At 38.9% G+C, this 17,213-nt stretch overlaps 1 protein-coding gene across 1 annotated transcript in view; it reads left to right on the forward strand.

Annotated features, from left to right (window-relative positions):
• PKHD1 (PKHD1 ciliary IPT domain containing fibrocystin/polyductin) overlaps positions 1–17,213 on the forward strand; it is a 424,868-nt gene that overhangs the window by 65,294 nt on the left and 342,361 nt on the right. Inside the window, exons 32-33 of the mRNA XM_033864110.1 lie at positions 1,795–1,938; positions 8,026–8,245. Of these exons, the coding sequence (XP_033720001.1) occupies positions 1,795–1,938; positions 8,026–8,245 (364 nt within the window). The remainder of the gene's footprint in view (positions 1–1,794; positions 1,939–8,025; positions 8,246–17,213) is intronic.

Genomic DNA, 17,213 nt, shown 5'->3' on the forward strand with positions numbered 1-17,213 from the left:
TTGATCATTTAAGTAGAACATAAATGCCTTCATTTATTTTTAAACCTATCTGCCAATTTGAATTGTTTTAAACTTATTAAATATGATTAATTTTTATCATTTTGTACTATTTCACAGATGAATTCATACTCCACCAATAATAAGCCAATTGCACAGTATGATTTCATTGGTTGAACTTTTTCTTCTTTTAGATGTATTGATATTTGCCTTGCCTTTTCTTCCAGTGATGGTTTGGGTTTCTGTCCCCTTAATGTCTTACTACACTTGAGATAGCTCAAATGTGATTGTGATGCAGAAAGGTTAGAAGTAATTATGGGAGCAGGATCCTAGACTGATGAAGTACGAACCAAGCCATTTCTTGGAACAAATATGTCTGGCCTCAGCTGGGCGGGATGCTACAGGGATTGGGGTTTGGTCCTGAGTCTGTCACTATCTTAGCTGGGTAACTTTTTTAAGCCTCAGATTTCTTATTTGATAAAGGGTTTGGGGCTGGATGCTCCCTTGTTCCCCTTTCAACTCTCTAGGAATCCATGACTTTTATGGTGAGAGAGGAGGGGTAAGAATGCACCCAAGCAAAAAGTTTGTCAGGTAGCTGTGTAAATACCACCTAGATTTGACATTGAAGGCAGGAGAAACTAGACCTCTATCTCAATGTAGACTAGAGGTCTCTGCACATCTGACATTTTCAGATGTCAGCTGACATTTTCCTTTATTGATTTTCAGACTGAAGCAAAACATGTTGTCTGTTAAGAACTGACATGATTTTACCCATCAAACAGGCACTCTTCTTACACAGCAGGTAGGAGTATAAACTGGGGCAACATTATTTTGGAGAGAAATTTGGCAGTATTCGTCAAAATTAAAAATTTACTTTTCCTTTGACCTAGCAATTCCACTTCTAAGAAGTTGCACCAGTTTTACTCATATAAGTGTATATAGTTCATTGCACCATCCTTAATTGCAGAAAGAGGAGAAATTATGGAACTATCAATCAATAGGAAGATTGCTCAATAAATTATGGAATAATCATATGATGGAATTCTAAATGGCTATTAAAATGATGAGCTAGGGGGCTTCCCTGGTGGCACAGTGGTTGAGAGTCCGCCTGTCGATGCAGGGGACACGGGTTTGTGCCCCGGTCCGGGAAGATCCCACATGCCGCGGAGCGGCTGGGCCCGTGAGCCATGGCCGCTGAGCCTGTGCGTCCGGAGCCTGTGCTCCGCAGCGGGAGAGGCCACAACAGTAAGAGGCCTGCATACTGCAAAAAAAATAAATAAAAAATAAAAATGATGAGCTAGATCTGTATATATAGACTTGGAAAAATGTTTATGCTACACTTCTAATTTTTAAAAAAAGTTGTAGAATATTATGTATAGAATGACCCCTTTGTATAAAAAAACCTATATGCTTAGAAAATTCAAGAAGAATTCACAAGAAATTCTATACATGGCTACTTCTGGGGAGTGAGATAAGTAGTTAGGGGAAGTTTTTCTTTCACTTTATACTCTTCTGTATAAAAAGTTTAAGAACGATAAATAAGCATTATTTTTCTACATAGGAATTTTTACACGTTTTATAGGTTGTTGAATTATTGGGGTTTGACAGAATAAGGGCTCCAGGCTTTGGAGGCCAGAGCTTAGTGAGAAGAAACTGAGAAAACAGGGAATCTAAGGCCAGTGTGTGGACTCAGGAGGGCATAGAAAGAATGAAGGGGAGCAGGAAAGCATGGGTTTGAATTCTGAGTAAAGAAAGATTTGCCTCTATGATGGTGAACTCATCATTTTGTCTTTAAAGGCTGCCTGGGTGGAAGGCTCGTGCATGTGTTTGGAGCAGGATTTTCTCCTGAGAACATCTCAGCTGCCGTGTGTGGTGCTCCCTGCCAAGTCTTGGCTAACGCGACAGTGTCTGCCTTCAGCTGCCTGGTTCTGCCCCTGGATGGTCAGGAAAAATGCCATATTCGTTTTTTAAAGAGTATATATGGAAATGACATACTTTGGTTAACTCCATTTTTTTGATAATTAATGCTGTATTGACTTTAAATTTTTCTGTGTGTTCCTGAGGGGGGGAAAATACACTGATCCCCATCTAAAATGGTAGTTAGAATTGGGGACCACCTGTTAAGATGAGTCATAACAGCTTTTGTCATGTTAATGACAACAAAACATTTATCACCTATGTTCTTTTTTTTTAAACATCTTTATTGGAGTATAATGGCTTTACAGTGGTGTGTTAGTTTCTGCTTTATAACAAAGTGAATCAGTTATACATAAACATATGTTCCCATATCTCTTCCCTCTTGCATCTCCCTCCCTCCCACCCTCCCTATCCCACCCCCTAGGTGGTCACAGGGCACCGAGCTGATCTCCCTGTGCTATGCAGCTGCTTCCCACTAGCTAGCTACCTTACGTTTGGTAGTGTATATATGTCCCTGCCACTCTCTCACTTTGTCACAGCTTACCCTTCCCCCTCCCCATATCCTCAAGTCCATTCTCTAGTAGGTCTGTGTTCTTGATGGCAGTCATATGAAGATGGAGAAAGTAGTTCTGAGTGGTGAATACTAGTTTCAGTGACAGCCTAGGCATCGTGGAGAAAACAATTTTGTCTTGTTCTGAGGTGGGGCTGCTGAAAATGTCTGCCTTCTGGAGGTCCTAGTGAAGGGATTAGATCATTCTGCTGGAGAGCTCTTGCATATTAGTGTGCTCAGGTCTTGAATCTTATTATAGGAAAAAAAGGCCAACATTAACATTATCCTTCTATTCTGTAAAGTCCAGATAATTACCTGAGCCCTTACTCAGTAAAACACCACGATCTCTCACTGTTGTAAGCTTTGTAGCCATCACATAAATTGTGGCACGGGAAGCCATGTCTTTGTGGGGTGGAGGGTTTAGAATGGAATGTGCAAAGCTTTGATATTTCTATGATGGGGCTCACAACACATGCTTATAACCTACTGAGCTTCAGAAAAAAAAGTCTCAGGGATGAAATTACTATTATCACTACAGGGTCAGCTAAGCCAGGTGGTTATTTGATTTGCATAATCATAGATCTTATACCTGTGCACTTAAAAATAATTTGTACTCATGTTTTCTGTAAAATGCTTTAAGTTATATTCCTAATTTCTGTGTCTGCAACTTGAATGTTGGTGAAAGATTTACAGTGATAAAAGCATCACTTCTGAGCTTGGACAAAAATTCCATGATGGCTAATACTGTTGTGATGGCAGTTACATTGGATGGTCTTAGACCAGAAGGAGGAGTGGTGGTGGTGGCCGTGGGGATTGGGAGGAAGGAGAGGAGGAGGAAAGGAGGGAAGAGGAGAAAGAATCCTTGCTTACGATAGTGGAAATCGAGTGTCCTATGACCTCATGTATATGAGCAGAACATCACAGATGAGAGATCTGTTCTACTTAAGATTCCACAATAGGAAATTTAGGATATGGTAGAAAGTTGAAGTTAATATGTCTGTTTCTTCCTCTGTTCTAACTCCTGTGCCTAGAACTGTCCTGGCTTAGGGGACGTGCAAAATTAATGTTCGATGAAAGAATAAATACGGGAATTGGGAAATGGTGGAAACGTAAAACCGACTCCCCATTTCTAGGTCCTAATATTTAACAAATACTGCTACAGTTTTTTTGGAGGGGGCGGGGGGCTTTCACGTATACACTATTTAAATTAATCAACTCTTCGCTATTATTTCAAGACATCTAGTTTCAACCAGAAGTACAAACTAAAAACCAATGAAGTTTCAGGGTCAGGTAAAGTGTGTTATTGGGAGTTTTATAACTCATAGGAGAGGAATAAAATAAATTATTATATTTTAAAAGATTTGATTAAATTTAGAAAAAGAATTCTCAAAATTCCTTGATTTTTAGAAGAGGAAAACCTGAGTGAGGCGCTGTAACTTTTACCATTGTCACTAGGTGTCAGCAAACACTCATTGATTGTACAAGGGCCGCTCATTTACTCTGGGGAAATGGATAATTTATTTTCCTCTTTCATTAAAAAAGAATTGGGAGATTGGGATTGACATAAATACACTAATATGTATAAAATAGTTAATCAGAGCCTTCTGTATAAAAAAATAAATGAAATAAAATTCAAAATAAAAAAAGTCTTTTAAAAGACTTTTAAGTAGTGTCTATAAAGATGGAGAGGAACTGGCGGAATCCAACTCCACTGGTTTCTTTTTTTTTTAACATCTTTATTGGAGTATAATTGCTTTACAACGTTGTGTTAGCTTCTGCTGCACAACAAAGTGAATCAGCCATATGTATACACATACCCCATATCCCCTCCCTCTTGCATCTCCCTCCCACCCTCCCTATCCTACCCCTCTAGGTGGTCACAAAGCACGGAGCTGATCTCCCTGTGCTATGGGGCTGCTTCCCACTAGCTATCTGTTTTACATTTGGTAGTGTATATATGTCCATGTCACTCTCTCACTTTGTCCCAGCTTATACTTCCCCCTCCCCGTGTCCACAAGTCCATTCTCTATGTCTGCGTCTTTATTCCTGTCCTGCCTCTAGGTTTGTCAGAACCGTTTTTTTTTTTTAAGATTCCATATATATGTGTTAGCATACGGTATTTGTTTTTCTCTTTCTGACTTACTTCACTCTGTATGACAGACTCTAGATCCATCCACCTCACTACAAATAACTCAATTTTGTTTCTTTTTATGGCTGAGTAATATTCCATTGTATACATGTGCCACATCTTCTTTATCCATTCATCTATCAGTGGGCATTTAGGTTGCTTCCATGTCCTAGCTATTGTAAATAGTGCTGCAATGAACATTGTGGTACATGACTCTTTTTGAATTATGGTTTTTTCAGGGTATATGTCCAGTAGTGGGATTGCTGGGTCATATGGTAGTTCTATTTGTAGTTTTTTAAGGGACCTCCATGCTGTTCTCCATAGTGGATGTATCAATTTACATTCCCACCAGCAGTGCAAGAGCGTTCCCTTTTCTCCACATCTCTCCAGCATTTATTGTTTCTAGATTTTTTGATGATGACCATTCTGACTGGTGTGAGGTGATACCTCATTTGTAGTTTTGATTTGCATTTCTCTAATGATTAGTGATGTTGAGCATTCTTTCATGTGTTTGTTGGCAGTCTGTATATCTTCTTTGGAGAAATGTCTGTTTAGGTCTTCTGCCCATTTTTGGATTGGGTTGTTTGTTTTTTTTGATATTGAGCTGCATGAGATGCTTGTGTATTTTGGTGATTAATCCTTTGTCACTCTACTGGTTTCTTACTTAAGATCCAGGATGGGAGTTGGGGATTCTGTGTATCCCTGAAATTGGATAAGACATTTTGAGAATATGATTGTGTATTTTTTTTTGTAGGAAGTAGGTCTACAGTGTACATTGAATTGTCAAAGGAGTGTGTCTCATAAATTATTAAAAACTACTAAATAATTCCCCTACTTTCAGATAGGATTGCACAGAACCAATTTAGTTAAGAATCTCTTATATTTTAAAAGACTTTTTAGCGGGCACTTTCACAGCAGCGACCCATACAAGTGTTTCACAGTTGTCTTTCTCAGGGAAATCTATCCTTTTGCCTACTAATGCTCCCCACTCTACTTTTTTCAACCTTAATCAGCTGGCAGCCCTTGGGAAAGCTGAATAATTTCAGTCCTTCTAACACAGTGCTTCTCAATGATATTATTATTGAGAATTACTGGAAAAATATTATTACCGGAGCAGCAACAGTAGCAGCACCTGGGATTTTGTTAACAGTGCGAATCCTTGGGACCTACTGTATCAGAAACTTCACAGCAAGTAAACATTTCAGTATTTCTCTTCTGAGCTCCTTGAGTATAATCTGTAAAAATATGCAGTCACTATGCTGTACACCTGAAACTAACATAATATTGTAAATCAACTATACTTCAATAAAAGTTAAGAAATGTAGAGCTCTAAAAATGTCCTGTTAAAAAAAAAATGTCCTGTTGCTGCTTTTGGGGTCATCATCTTTACTTTTCCCCCAAATTGTACTTCTAACAAAAGAAGAATTTTCTTTCTTCGTATGATAGGTTGCTAAAGCATCTTGTCAGTCTAATACCCTGTATTTGTTTAAAATCAGCAAGATCTTTGATCTTTTGGTTTCCTGCATTTATATCTTGAGTTATACCACATGACTTCTTCATGGAAACTTTGACTTTTCCATGAGGCATGAAAAGCTAAAGGGATTAAGGTCGCACAGCTATTTTGTGGCAGAACCTTGAGTAAAATCCATGGATTCTGATCCCCAACACTGGGCACTTTTCATAATCCACCTTGTCAATTTGCATCCACCTAATCACCCATAATGAGTTCATTATTTTATAGGTGTTAAGCCTGTTTTTATTTGCCCCAGGGCTTACTAACTGGAAAGTTCTCATGTTTCCTCTATCCATACAAGACTCTTACTTTCCAGACATTTTAATTGCTGTAATTCTTTGGGAACACAGTCACAGAACCTACTATGTGTTAGGTGCTTTGGAATATACCAGCAATAATAATACTATTTGTGTGTGATTGAATAACGGCAAACCCTCTCATGTACTTGTCTTTCCCTTGCTGCATGCAGCCCTGTGATGTAGGCAGGCCTCTTAGCTTCAAGCTCATAGCCCTTGATAACATGTGTTACGTACCTGCATGAACAAGCTAGCTGCAGAGGTAGAAGGCTAGAGGAAATTTTTCTTTTCTATTTTATTAAGGTTTTCAGGCAGAGATGCTCCCAAACCATCTCATGTAGAGATTTGTTCATCCTCCTGTTAAAGGTTATTGCCAGTCTGGCTTGGTGATGCTTTTTACATCGTTTCTCATGACCTGGAAAGAAATGGGCTCAGGGTCAGAGGGCTTCAAATCATTGCTATTCTTCTTTATGACATGTTAATAGTCATAACTCTATGAGAATCAAGAACTTCTGTTAATCAAGAGATCCCATAAAGAGAATGAAAAGTCTAGCCACAAATCTGGAGAAGGTATTAGTAAGCATATAACCTCTGTAGGATTAGTACCCAGAATATAAAACTCACAAATCAATAAGGAAAAGACAAGCATTCCACTAGAAAAAAAGGCAAATGACAGAAATGGGAATTTCATAGAAGGGAAAAGACGTTACTACTAAACATATAAAAACTTGCTCAACCTAAAAAGTAATGATGAAAATTCAAAATAAGGCCACAATGAGATGCTGTTGTATACTCACTGGACTGGCCAAAATTAAGAGTCTGATAATCCCAAGTGCTGAGAATTATGTGGGTTACTGGGAAGTCATAAATATAGGTGGTAGGAACGTGAAATGACACAACCACTTTGGAAACAACATGGCACTGTCTTGTAAGGTTGAACTTGCACCTACCCTATGAGTAGACAATTTTCTTAGAGGTATATACCCTAGAGAAAATTCCATACATGTTTGTAGTAGCAAAACCTGGGAATTACGCAAAAGTCCATTGGTGACAGAATAGGTAAATATATTGTAGTACTTTCACAGAATGCAGTGTTGAACAGCAGTGAAAATGTTTGAACAACAGTTACATGCAATAATAGGGCTAAATCTTAGAAACATAATATCGAGTGAAGAAAGCAGGTCTAAGGATATTATGCCATGTCGTCTATTTTCTAAAGTTCAAAAAGAAGTAAAATTCAACAATCTCCTGTTTAGGATACAAACCCATGTGAAAAAGCTATTTAAAAAATGCAAGTGTTGTTTCTGAGAATGAGGAGGAAGTGGGTAGACTTGGCCAGGAGCACATAGACTGGAGAGCATCTTGACGGTATTGGCTTATGTTGGCTGAATTTATGGTACATTCACATGAGTTTTCTGACTAGGTGATTCATATTTTACAAAAACATGATTTGTATCTTCTGTATGAATTATGTACACATAGTACACTTTTAAGAAGAGTAAATGAATAAGTTTATTTTCCTATTGGTCAAGGAAAAACACATGGGCTTGGTTGATGTAACAAAGTAAGGCCTTTAGTTCTTTCTGTGGTTATTACCTAACCCAACGTTGACCATTTCATGCAGTGTCCTTGGCTTTCCTGTGTGGCCTGAGACCTGAGGAGGAGAACTGTGAGACCTCTGGCTGCAGCTACGTGCAGTGTGATTTGACTGTCGCTGTGGGGACAGAGAGCCTGCCCGAATCATGGCCTTATTTCTACACCTGTGAAGAGAGTTCCCGATGCATCTGTGCACAAGATCGTTGGACAGAGTCTGTCTTTCCATCTTTCTCAGGCCTCTTCATCAGGTAACCCAGTCCTCTCCCTCCCTGACCTTCCCCACTAATGCACAGCCAGTGGATTAATGGAATTCTCAGGAACTGCAGGCTGCGTGGACACAGCCCTAGGGCCAACCCTCTTGTTGGAGAGACTGTTCCATTGTGGATTCCAGCCAGCCTGCATATCAAAGAGTCTCCTGTCTTTTCAAGTGTTCAAGAGAACATCTGAAAAATCTGCCCAGTAAACAGCCTGCTTTGTTCTTGCTTAGATTTTAATATTTATCTTCCAATCCAGAGCAACATCTGGTGAATGCCAATGGGGGAAAAAGATTAGACATTATGAAAAACAGAAGGCTCTTTTCCCGTTTCCTTTTTCTTTTCTTTCCAAACAGATTCACAAGTATGAGAAAAAGTCATAGAGAAATCCAGCAGATTGTGCAATGTTTATTCAGAAGAAAGGGGCATGCATGGGCCGAAGGACTGTAGATCTAGGATTTAAAAGCCATAGGCTTATAAGTTTTTGAACTTAAAAAGCAAACAAATAAATACCACAACTTTCCAGGTAAAAATCCCCTTTTCTAAACACATTTAAAAAAAAGTGTGGCCCTGTCGGTTGCTCTAGATGACCTTCATTTCTGCAAGCAGCTTCCTTACTGTGAAGTGTGATATTTCAGTGCTGAATGTGGCCCTGCGTCCTTCTTTATTTCTTATCTAGATAGAGTGGTTACATCCTTGTATTTAATGAAGGCCTCTTTCCCCATTAAAAAATAAAACTAAACAAGACCAACTACCCAGAGGAAAAGTGAGAACCAGCCCTTTCCATGGCAGTCAGAATTTCTGATGTCCTAAGACAGCCTGTGTTTTACTTTTTAACATCTTTATTGGAGCATAATTGCTTTACAATGGTGTGTTAGTTTCTGCTTTATAACAAAGTGAATCAGCTATACATATACATATATCCCCATATCTCCTCCCTCTTGCATCTCCTCCCACCCTCCCTATCCCACCCCTCTAGGTGGTCACAAAGCACCGAGCTGATCTCCCTGTGCTATGCGGCTGCTTCCCACTAGCTATCTGTTTTACATTTGGTAGTGTATATATGTCCATGCCACTCTCTCACTTTGTGCCAGCTTACCCTTCCCCCTCCCTGTGTCCTCAAGTCCGTTCTCCACATCTGCGTCTTTATTCCTGTCCTGCCACTAGGTTCTTCAGAATCTTTTTTTTTTTTTTTTTTAGATTCCATATATATGTGTAAGCATATGGTATTTGGTTTCTCTTTCTGACTTAGTTTGCTCTGTATGACAGACTCTAGGTCCATCCACCTCACTACAAATAACTCAATTTTGTTTCTTTTTATGGCTGAGTAATATTCCAGTTTATATATGTGCCACATTTTCTTTATCCATTCATCTGTCAGTGGACACTTAGGTTGCTTCCATGTCCTAGCAATTGTAAATAGTGCTGCAGTGAACATTGTGGTACATGACTCTTTTTGAATTATGGTTTTCTCAGGATGTGTGCCCAGTAATGGGATTGCTGGGTCATTTGGTAGTTCTATTTTTAGTTTTTTAAGGATCCTCCATACTGTTCTCCATAGTGGCTGTATCAATTTACATTCCCACCGACAGTGCAAGAGGATTCTTTTCTCCACACCCTCTCCAGCATTTCTTGTTTGTGGATTTTTTGATGATGGCCATTCTGACTGGTGTGAGATGATATCTCATTGTAGTTTTGATTTGCATTTCTCTAATGTTAGTGATGTTGAACATCCTTTCATGTGTTTGTTGTCAATCTTTTTATCTTCTTTGGAGAAATGTCTATTTAGGTCTCCTGCCCATTTTTGGATTGGGTTGTGTGTTTTTTTGATATTGAGCTGCATGAGCTGCTTGTAAATTTTGGAGATTAATCCTTTGTCAGTTGCTTCATTTGCGAATATTTTCTCCCATTCTGAGGGTTGTCTTTTTGTCTTGTTTGTGGTTTTCTTTGCTGTGCAAAAGCTTTTAAGTTTCATTAGGTCCTATTTGTTTATTTTTGTTTTTATTTCCATTTCTCTAGGAGGTGGGTTGAAAAGGATCTTGCTGTGATTTATGTCATAGAGTTTTCTGCCTATGTTTTCCTCTAAGAGTTTGATAGTGTCTGGCCTTACATTTAGGTCTTTAATCCATTTTGAGTTTATTTTAGTGTAGGGTGTTAGGGAGTGTTCTAATTTCATTCTTTTACATGTAGCTGTTCAGATTTCCCAGCACCACTTACTGAAGGGGCTGTCTTTTCTGTGTTTTATATTCTTTCCCCCTTTATCAAAGGTAAGATGACCATAGGTGCATGGGTTTATCTCTGGGCTTTCTGTCCTGTTCCATTGATCTATAGTTATGTTTTTGTGCCAGTACCTTACTGTCTTGATTACTGTAGCTTTGTAGTATGGTCTGAAGTCAGGGAGCCTGATTCCTCCAGCTCTGTTTTTCTTTCTCAAGATTGCTTTGGCTATTCCATACAAATTGTGAAAGTTTTTGTTCTAGTTCTGTGAAAAATGCCATTGGTAGTTTGATAGGGATTACATTGAATCTCTAGATTGCTTTGCGAAGTATTGTCATTTTCACAATGTTGATTCTTCCAATCCAAGAACATGGTATATCTCTCCATCTGTTTTATCATCTTTAATTTCTTTCATCAGTGTCTTATAGTTTTCTGCATACAGGTCTTTTGTCTCCTTAAGTAGGTTTATTCCTAGGTATTTTATTCTTTTTGTTGCAGTGGTAAATGAGAGTGTTTCCTTAATTTCTCTTTCAGATTTTTCATCATAAGTATATAGGAATGCAAGAGATTTTTGTGCATTAATTTTGTGTTCTGCTACTTTACCAAATTCATTGATTAGCTCTAGTAGTTTTCTGGTAGCATCTTTAGGGTTCTCTATGTATTGTATCATGTCATCTACAAACAGTGACAGTTTTATTTCTTCTTTTCTGATTTGGATTCCCTCTGTTTCTTTTTCGTCTCTGATTGCTGTGGCTAAAACTTGCAAAACTATGTTGAATAATAGTGGTGAGAGTGGACAACCTTGTCTTGTTCCTGATCTTAGTAGAAATGGTTTCAGTTTTTCACCATTGAGATTGATGTTGGCTGTGTGTTTGGCATATATGGTCTTTATCATGTTGAGGTAAGTTCCCTCTATGTCTACTTTCTAGAGGGTTTTTATCATAAATGGGTGTTGAATTTTGTCGAAAGTTTTTCTGCATCTATTGAGATGGTTATATAGTTTTTCTCCTTCAATTTGTTAACATGGTTTATCACATTGATTGATTTGCGTATATTGAAGAATCCTTGCATCCCTGGGATAAACCCTACTTGATCATGGTGTATGATCCTTTTAATGTGCTGTTGGATTCTGTTTGCTAGTATTTTGTTGAGGATTTTTGCATCTATGTTCATCAGTGATACTGGACTGTAGTTTTCTTTCTTTGTGACATCTTTGTCTGGTTTTGGTATCAGGGTGATGGTGGCCTTGTAGAATGAGTTTGGGAGTGTTCCTCCCTCTGCTATTTTTGGAAGATTTTGAGAAGCATGGGTGTTAGCTCTTCTCTAAATGTTTGATAGAATTCACCTGTGAAGCCATGTGGTCCTGGGCTTTTGTTTGTTGGAAGATTTTTAATCACAGTTTCAATTTCAGTGCTTGTGATTGGTCTGCTTATATTTTCTATTTCTTCCTGGTTCAGTCTCTGAAGGTTGTGCCTTTCTAAGAATTTGTCCATTTCTTCCAGGTTGTCCATTTTATTGGCATAGAGTTGCTTGTAGTAATCTCTCATGATCCTTTGTATTTCTGCAGTGTTAGTTGTTACTTCTCCATTTTCATTTCTAATTCTATTGATTTGAGTCTTCTTTTTTTTCTTGATGAGTCTGGCTAATGGTTTATCAATTTTGTTTATCTTCTCAAAGAACCAGCTTTTAGTTTTATTGATCTTTGCAATTGTTTTCTTCATTTCTTTTTCATTTATTAATTCTTCATACTTTGATCCAGCGATTTTACTTCCAGGATTTTAAGAAAGCAGTTAGAAATATCCAACATTTATGAAGAACTATAGTCTTCAATGCTTTAGGTATATTAACAAAAACAGTTGAAATGAAGTAAGCGTTTAGTAATAAAGAATGAATCCAAGTGATAATATACTAAGAACCTTGAAAAACCATGGTGTAGAACATTTAACCAAAGAAGGAAATGCTTACAATATACTGAGGAGTATATTGTACTCCTATACTGAGGAGTACAGGTCACAAAATAGTGCCTCAATGAAGTCCTGATGGTGTTTATAGTACATGTACATGTGTCACACAACAGGTGATTGGGAAAAAGACTGGAAGGATGTATTCTAAAATGCTGATAGTGCCTATCCCTAGGGGGCTGGAGGACTGATCATATTTGTTTTCTTCATTGTGTTTTTATGTAATTTTTTTAGTGAACATGTACTAATTTAATAACCAGAAAACACAATATAAATTTTACATGGGGTGCTAGGAATATCATGTGCTAAATAGCTTACCTTGGTTCCTCTTAAGATTGTGCTTGTGAACGCAGAGAACTACTTTCCAGGGTCTTTGCAAAGAACCCATTTCCATTAAATGGTTTAACCCCCTGCCAGGCACTACCACTATGGATTTGATGTCATTTGGCAAAGACAGACATTCGTATCTGTGGCAAATATATGCCCAGTTTGTCCATCCATCCATCCAGTAGTTACCAAGTGTTTATTATGTTCCAGGTACTGTGCCAGGAGCTGGTGACTCAATGGTGAATGAGATGCAAAGTCCCTGTCCTTAAGAGTAGTGGAGGAGGCCAGACAATAAACAAGATGATCACATGTTCTGATAAGGGCTATAAAGTGATAAAAAACAATGGAGGCTGCTTTTAAAAATTTTTTTATTTCATTTTTTGTTATTATTTTTTAAATTGCAGTATAGTTGATTTACAATGTTGTATTAGTTTCAGGTGTACAGCAAAGTGATTCAGTTATACAAATATATTATTTATATATATATATATATATATATATATATATATATATATGTTCTTTTTCAGATTCTTTTCCCTTTTAGATTATTACAAGATACTGAATATAGTTCCCTGTGCTACATAGTAGGTAGTGATATCAAATGATATTTGTCTTTCTCTGTCGGGCTTACTTCACTTAGTATGATAATCTCTAGGTCCATCTATGTTGCTACAAATGGCATTATTTCATTCTTTTTTATGGCTGAGTAATATTCCACTGTGTGTGTGTGTGTGTGTGTGTGTGTGTGTGTGTGTGTGTATGTATGTGTATATATCTCACATCTTCTTTATCCATTCATCTGTCAATGGACATTTAGGTTACTTCCATATCTTGGCTATTGTAAATAGTGCTGCAGTGAACATTGGAGTGCATGTATCTTTTTTTTTTTTTCCCCAAGGGAAAGATACTCATTTATTTATTTTTATATTTTTTTACATTTTTTTTGAATTTTATTTTATTTATTTTTTTATACAGCAGGTTCTTATTAGTTATCCATTTTATACATATTAGTGTATATATGTCAATCCCAATCTACCAATTCAACCCACCCCCACCCCCACCCCTCTCCTGGAGTGCATGTATCTTTTTGAATTATAGTTTTCTCTAGATATATGCCCAGGTGTGGGATCACTGGATCAGCTCAGAGGAGGTTTCTCTGAAGAAGTGCCTTTTAAGCTGAGCTAAGGACAAGTGTCATTATGGAGAGTCAGGCAGTGGGGGCAGCAAGTGCAAAGGACCCATCAAGTTTCATGAACTGTCAGAGGTCAGAAGGGCAGGAGTAGGGTTAGAAGGAGGAAAAGTGGCTCGAGAAGAGCTCGGGGATGTATTAAGGCCTCAAAGGCCATAGTAAGGAGTTTGGATTCTATTCTAAGAACAGACTAAGTATCTTTTTAAAGTCACAGTCAAGCCCCGGCAGTATCAGGACTGGAACCCAAGGCTTCTGACTCACAGTGTACTCAGCATGATGCTGTATTGTTGGCATCAGTAACAGAGCCTTGGCTGGGCTGTGCGGGTCCAGGAGATTTGAGACATGGGAAGCAATTTCAGGCTAAGTGAGGGAGACAGAATGATGGCATGGTTTTTACTGCCTACCATAGAGAGTGCATCCAAGGAGAATATCTGCTTACTTTTGGATCTGGTTGGACCGACTGAAAGAGCAATAGATTGGGACTCAGGAAACTTAGGTTCTAGAACTCTCTCTCCCACCATTTGGGCCAAATATTCTTACCACATTCCCTCAAAATAAATATTTGTGTGCATGCGTGTGTGCACGCACATCCATATCATCTGTATCTATGTATTTCTCTGTGTACACATATGTCTATAGTTAAAACCGGCCAACTGTGCTCCTTAATTTGTAGGATGGTTGTGGAAGAAAACATGACATAGTAATATTAAGAAACTTTGAAATTTTGCAAATGTTAGTCCATTTTTGACATCCTGGTGTCTCTGCTCATCTTGATGATGGCTTTTTAATGAAAAAAATTTCTAGTCATATAATCAGGGCCAAAAAAGAAAAGAAATATGAGCTAAAGGTTGTGAAAAAGCCTAAGCCAGCAGAAAAGGGTTTTAACTCTTTCAGAGCAAAAACAACATGGTTTGTTTTCACTTTCTTCTTGTATCAGGAAGCAGGGCACACAGGGTGGGAAGCAGCCTGGAAACACAGGACAATGCAAGGCAGAGTCAGGGATGCCGTGGTGCCCAGGCCTACGCCTGACATCACAGAGGTGGGAAGGACCTTCTGTACCATGGTCACTAGTCTTTCCTGGGAAGATCAGTGGCCCCACTGTGACATCTGCTTCTTCTGTCGTGTGCCTACGACTGCGGGGAACAGACTGTCTCCTCCGGGAACAGACTGTCTCCTCCGGGAACGGCCTGGAAAGCCACAGCGACCCTTGTTACAGCATCGACAGATATCAGCAGGGTCTTCTACTGGGGGACCAGCTGTTAGAGCACTTACTGAAGAAACAGACTTTGTTTAATTTGTTCAGGATTTGGTCAGCTGGAGTGACCTTCCAATGGCAGGTGATATATATTGTGTTTCTGGAGTCACTAGCAAAATGGAACAATCCACTGTGAGCTGGTGGGCATTGCTACAGGCAGATGAAAAGAGGGCAGGGTGACTTACCTCATTTTACTCTAACCTTTGCTGACGAAGAACCTAGAAGGGGCAGAAGAAGTCTGGTTAGGAGGTGGAAGCCCATGATCAAGAAAGGTTGTAAAGGTCACTCCTTCCCTTGAGTTCAAGTCAGTATCCCAGATCATCATATAGTGAGTATAAAAACCCTGCTCATATGAGTGAAGATCCACAGTTGGAAATGAACATGAGAGGGGAGCACAGAACAGAGAGGTGACAGGCAAATATTCTTTCCCTGCCTAAGAAGCAAAAAAAGGGAATTCTGGAAAGGTAGACAACTAAGTTTACATTATCCCTGACAAAATTCCAGAATGAATTATTAATCAGATGGCTTGTGAGCCTTCAGAAATGGGAGTAGCAATCTGGGAACCGATTCACAAGGAACGAGATGGTGTGGAAAACCAACTTCATTTCCTTTCTGATGGCTTTATAAGAGATTTATGATGGCAATGGTGATGGAGAGCTTCTTAAACTATTCTAGCAACCCTCCCACCCCCCGCCCCCCAGTAGCAAAAGAAAGGTTCTAGCTGCAAAGCCCAAGGTACCCTGTCACAGAATCAAGTTGCTTTGAAGTCAGGTGTTTTATTTGAAAAGTCCATGTGAATTTTGCATTCTACTTCATCATATTTCCATAGGTATCTAAATATTACATTTTAATTTGAAAGTTAAATTACTTTGCTTTGCTTTTCTGAATCTTTGCATGCAAGTGACACTCCAGGAGCAAATGCTGTGTTTATCCTGTGGCTTTGTCTACCCCTGGATGATGGCTCAGCTAAATGGTTGTGTAGCTACATTACAGGCTCAGATTCAAAATGTATTTGAGCAATGGGTCCACATCAGTGAGACGACCCGTAACAACAATGAATGTAAATTCCCACATTGACATTTCAACAATAATACCACCTATGTCACTACCACCTAAAACTATAACAAGAACTGACTTTATCGGACACTTCCTTGCACCAGATTCTGGGCAGGTCCTTTTGTAGGCTTCATTTTGCTCCATCCCCCAAACACCTCTTTAAAAGAGTATCTTTATGATTAGTAACTTCATTTTATAAACGTGGAAAAAAAAGCTTAGAGAGTCATGTCTTCAACAATGTCAGATGGATGGTAAATATCTGCTCGGGGATTCAAATCTAGCTGGCTGGCTTTCAAGCCTCTCTTTTGCATTCTAATGCTTCTCAGAAAATCGGCTGAACACATGCAGCATGGTGAATCCTCAGGTAATTGTGGCTCTGAGACTTTGAGTTCACCACCATCTTAATTTAAGCTTAGGGGCTACAAAATGAACACAGTATTAGGTGCCATGGTGGGGAGGGCTTCGATAAAGGGAGACCACAGCCTCAATGGTCAGCCAAACTGGGCTGCACAATATTAACATATTGCCAATCTACAGTAGGTGTAGAAGACAGTGAGTATGGAAGTCATGTCCTGGGTGGATACGGAGCTGGGAATGTTTTAGCATGAAGACGAGGAGATGACGTAGATGTGATAGTTATCCTGCTCATTATTTCTAGCAAAGTGTGGGAGAAACCATTTCGACATTGATTTGAAAAAAGATGTTCTAGTTGGACATGAGTTATAGTTTCTCAAGCAGTGATCTTTTGCCCTTTTCATCACCAGTCCTGGTCTTCCCGTGGGATATGCCAACTTCGTGGTGATGTCCCATCAGCATCTCAAAACTTGGGAGTATTGCTCTAGGAGACGGGACCCCTTGGATTCTTATCTCGGAGTTGCCTTATTTTTGTGTTTGACTTTATGCAAATCACCAATCTCTTTGAGTTACATTTTTTATGCCTCTACCTAATTTACCGGC

This window comes from Tursiops truncatus, chromosome 10 (assembly GCF_011762595.2).
Source record: "Tursiops truncatus isolate mTurTru1 chromosome 10, mTurTru1.mat.Y, whole genome shotgun sequence".
NCBI classification, from domain to species: domain Eukaryota; kingdom Metazoa; phylum Chordata; class Mammalia; order Artiodactyla; family Delphinidae; genus Tursiops; species Tursiops truncatus.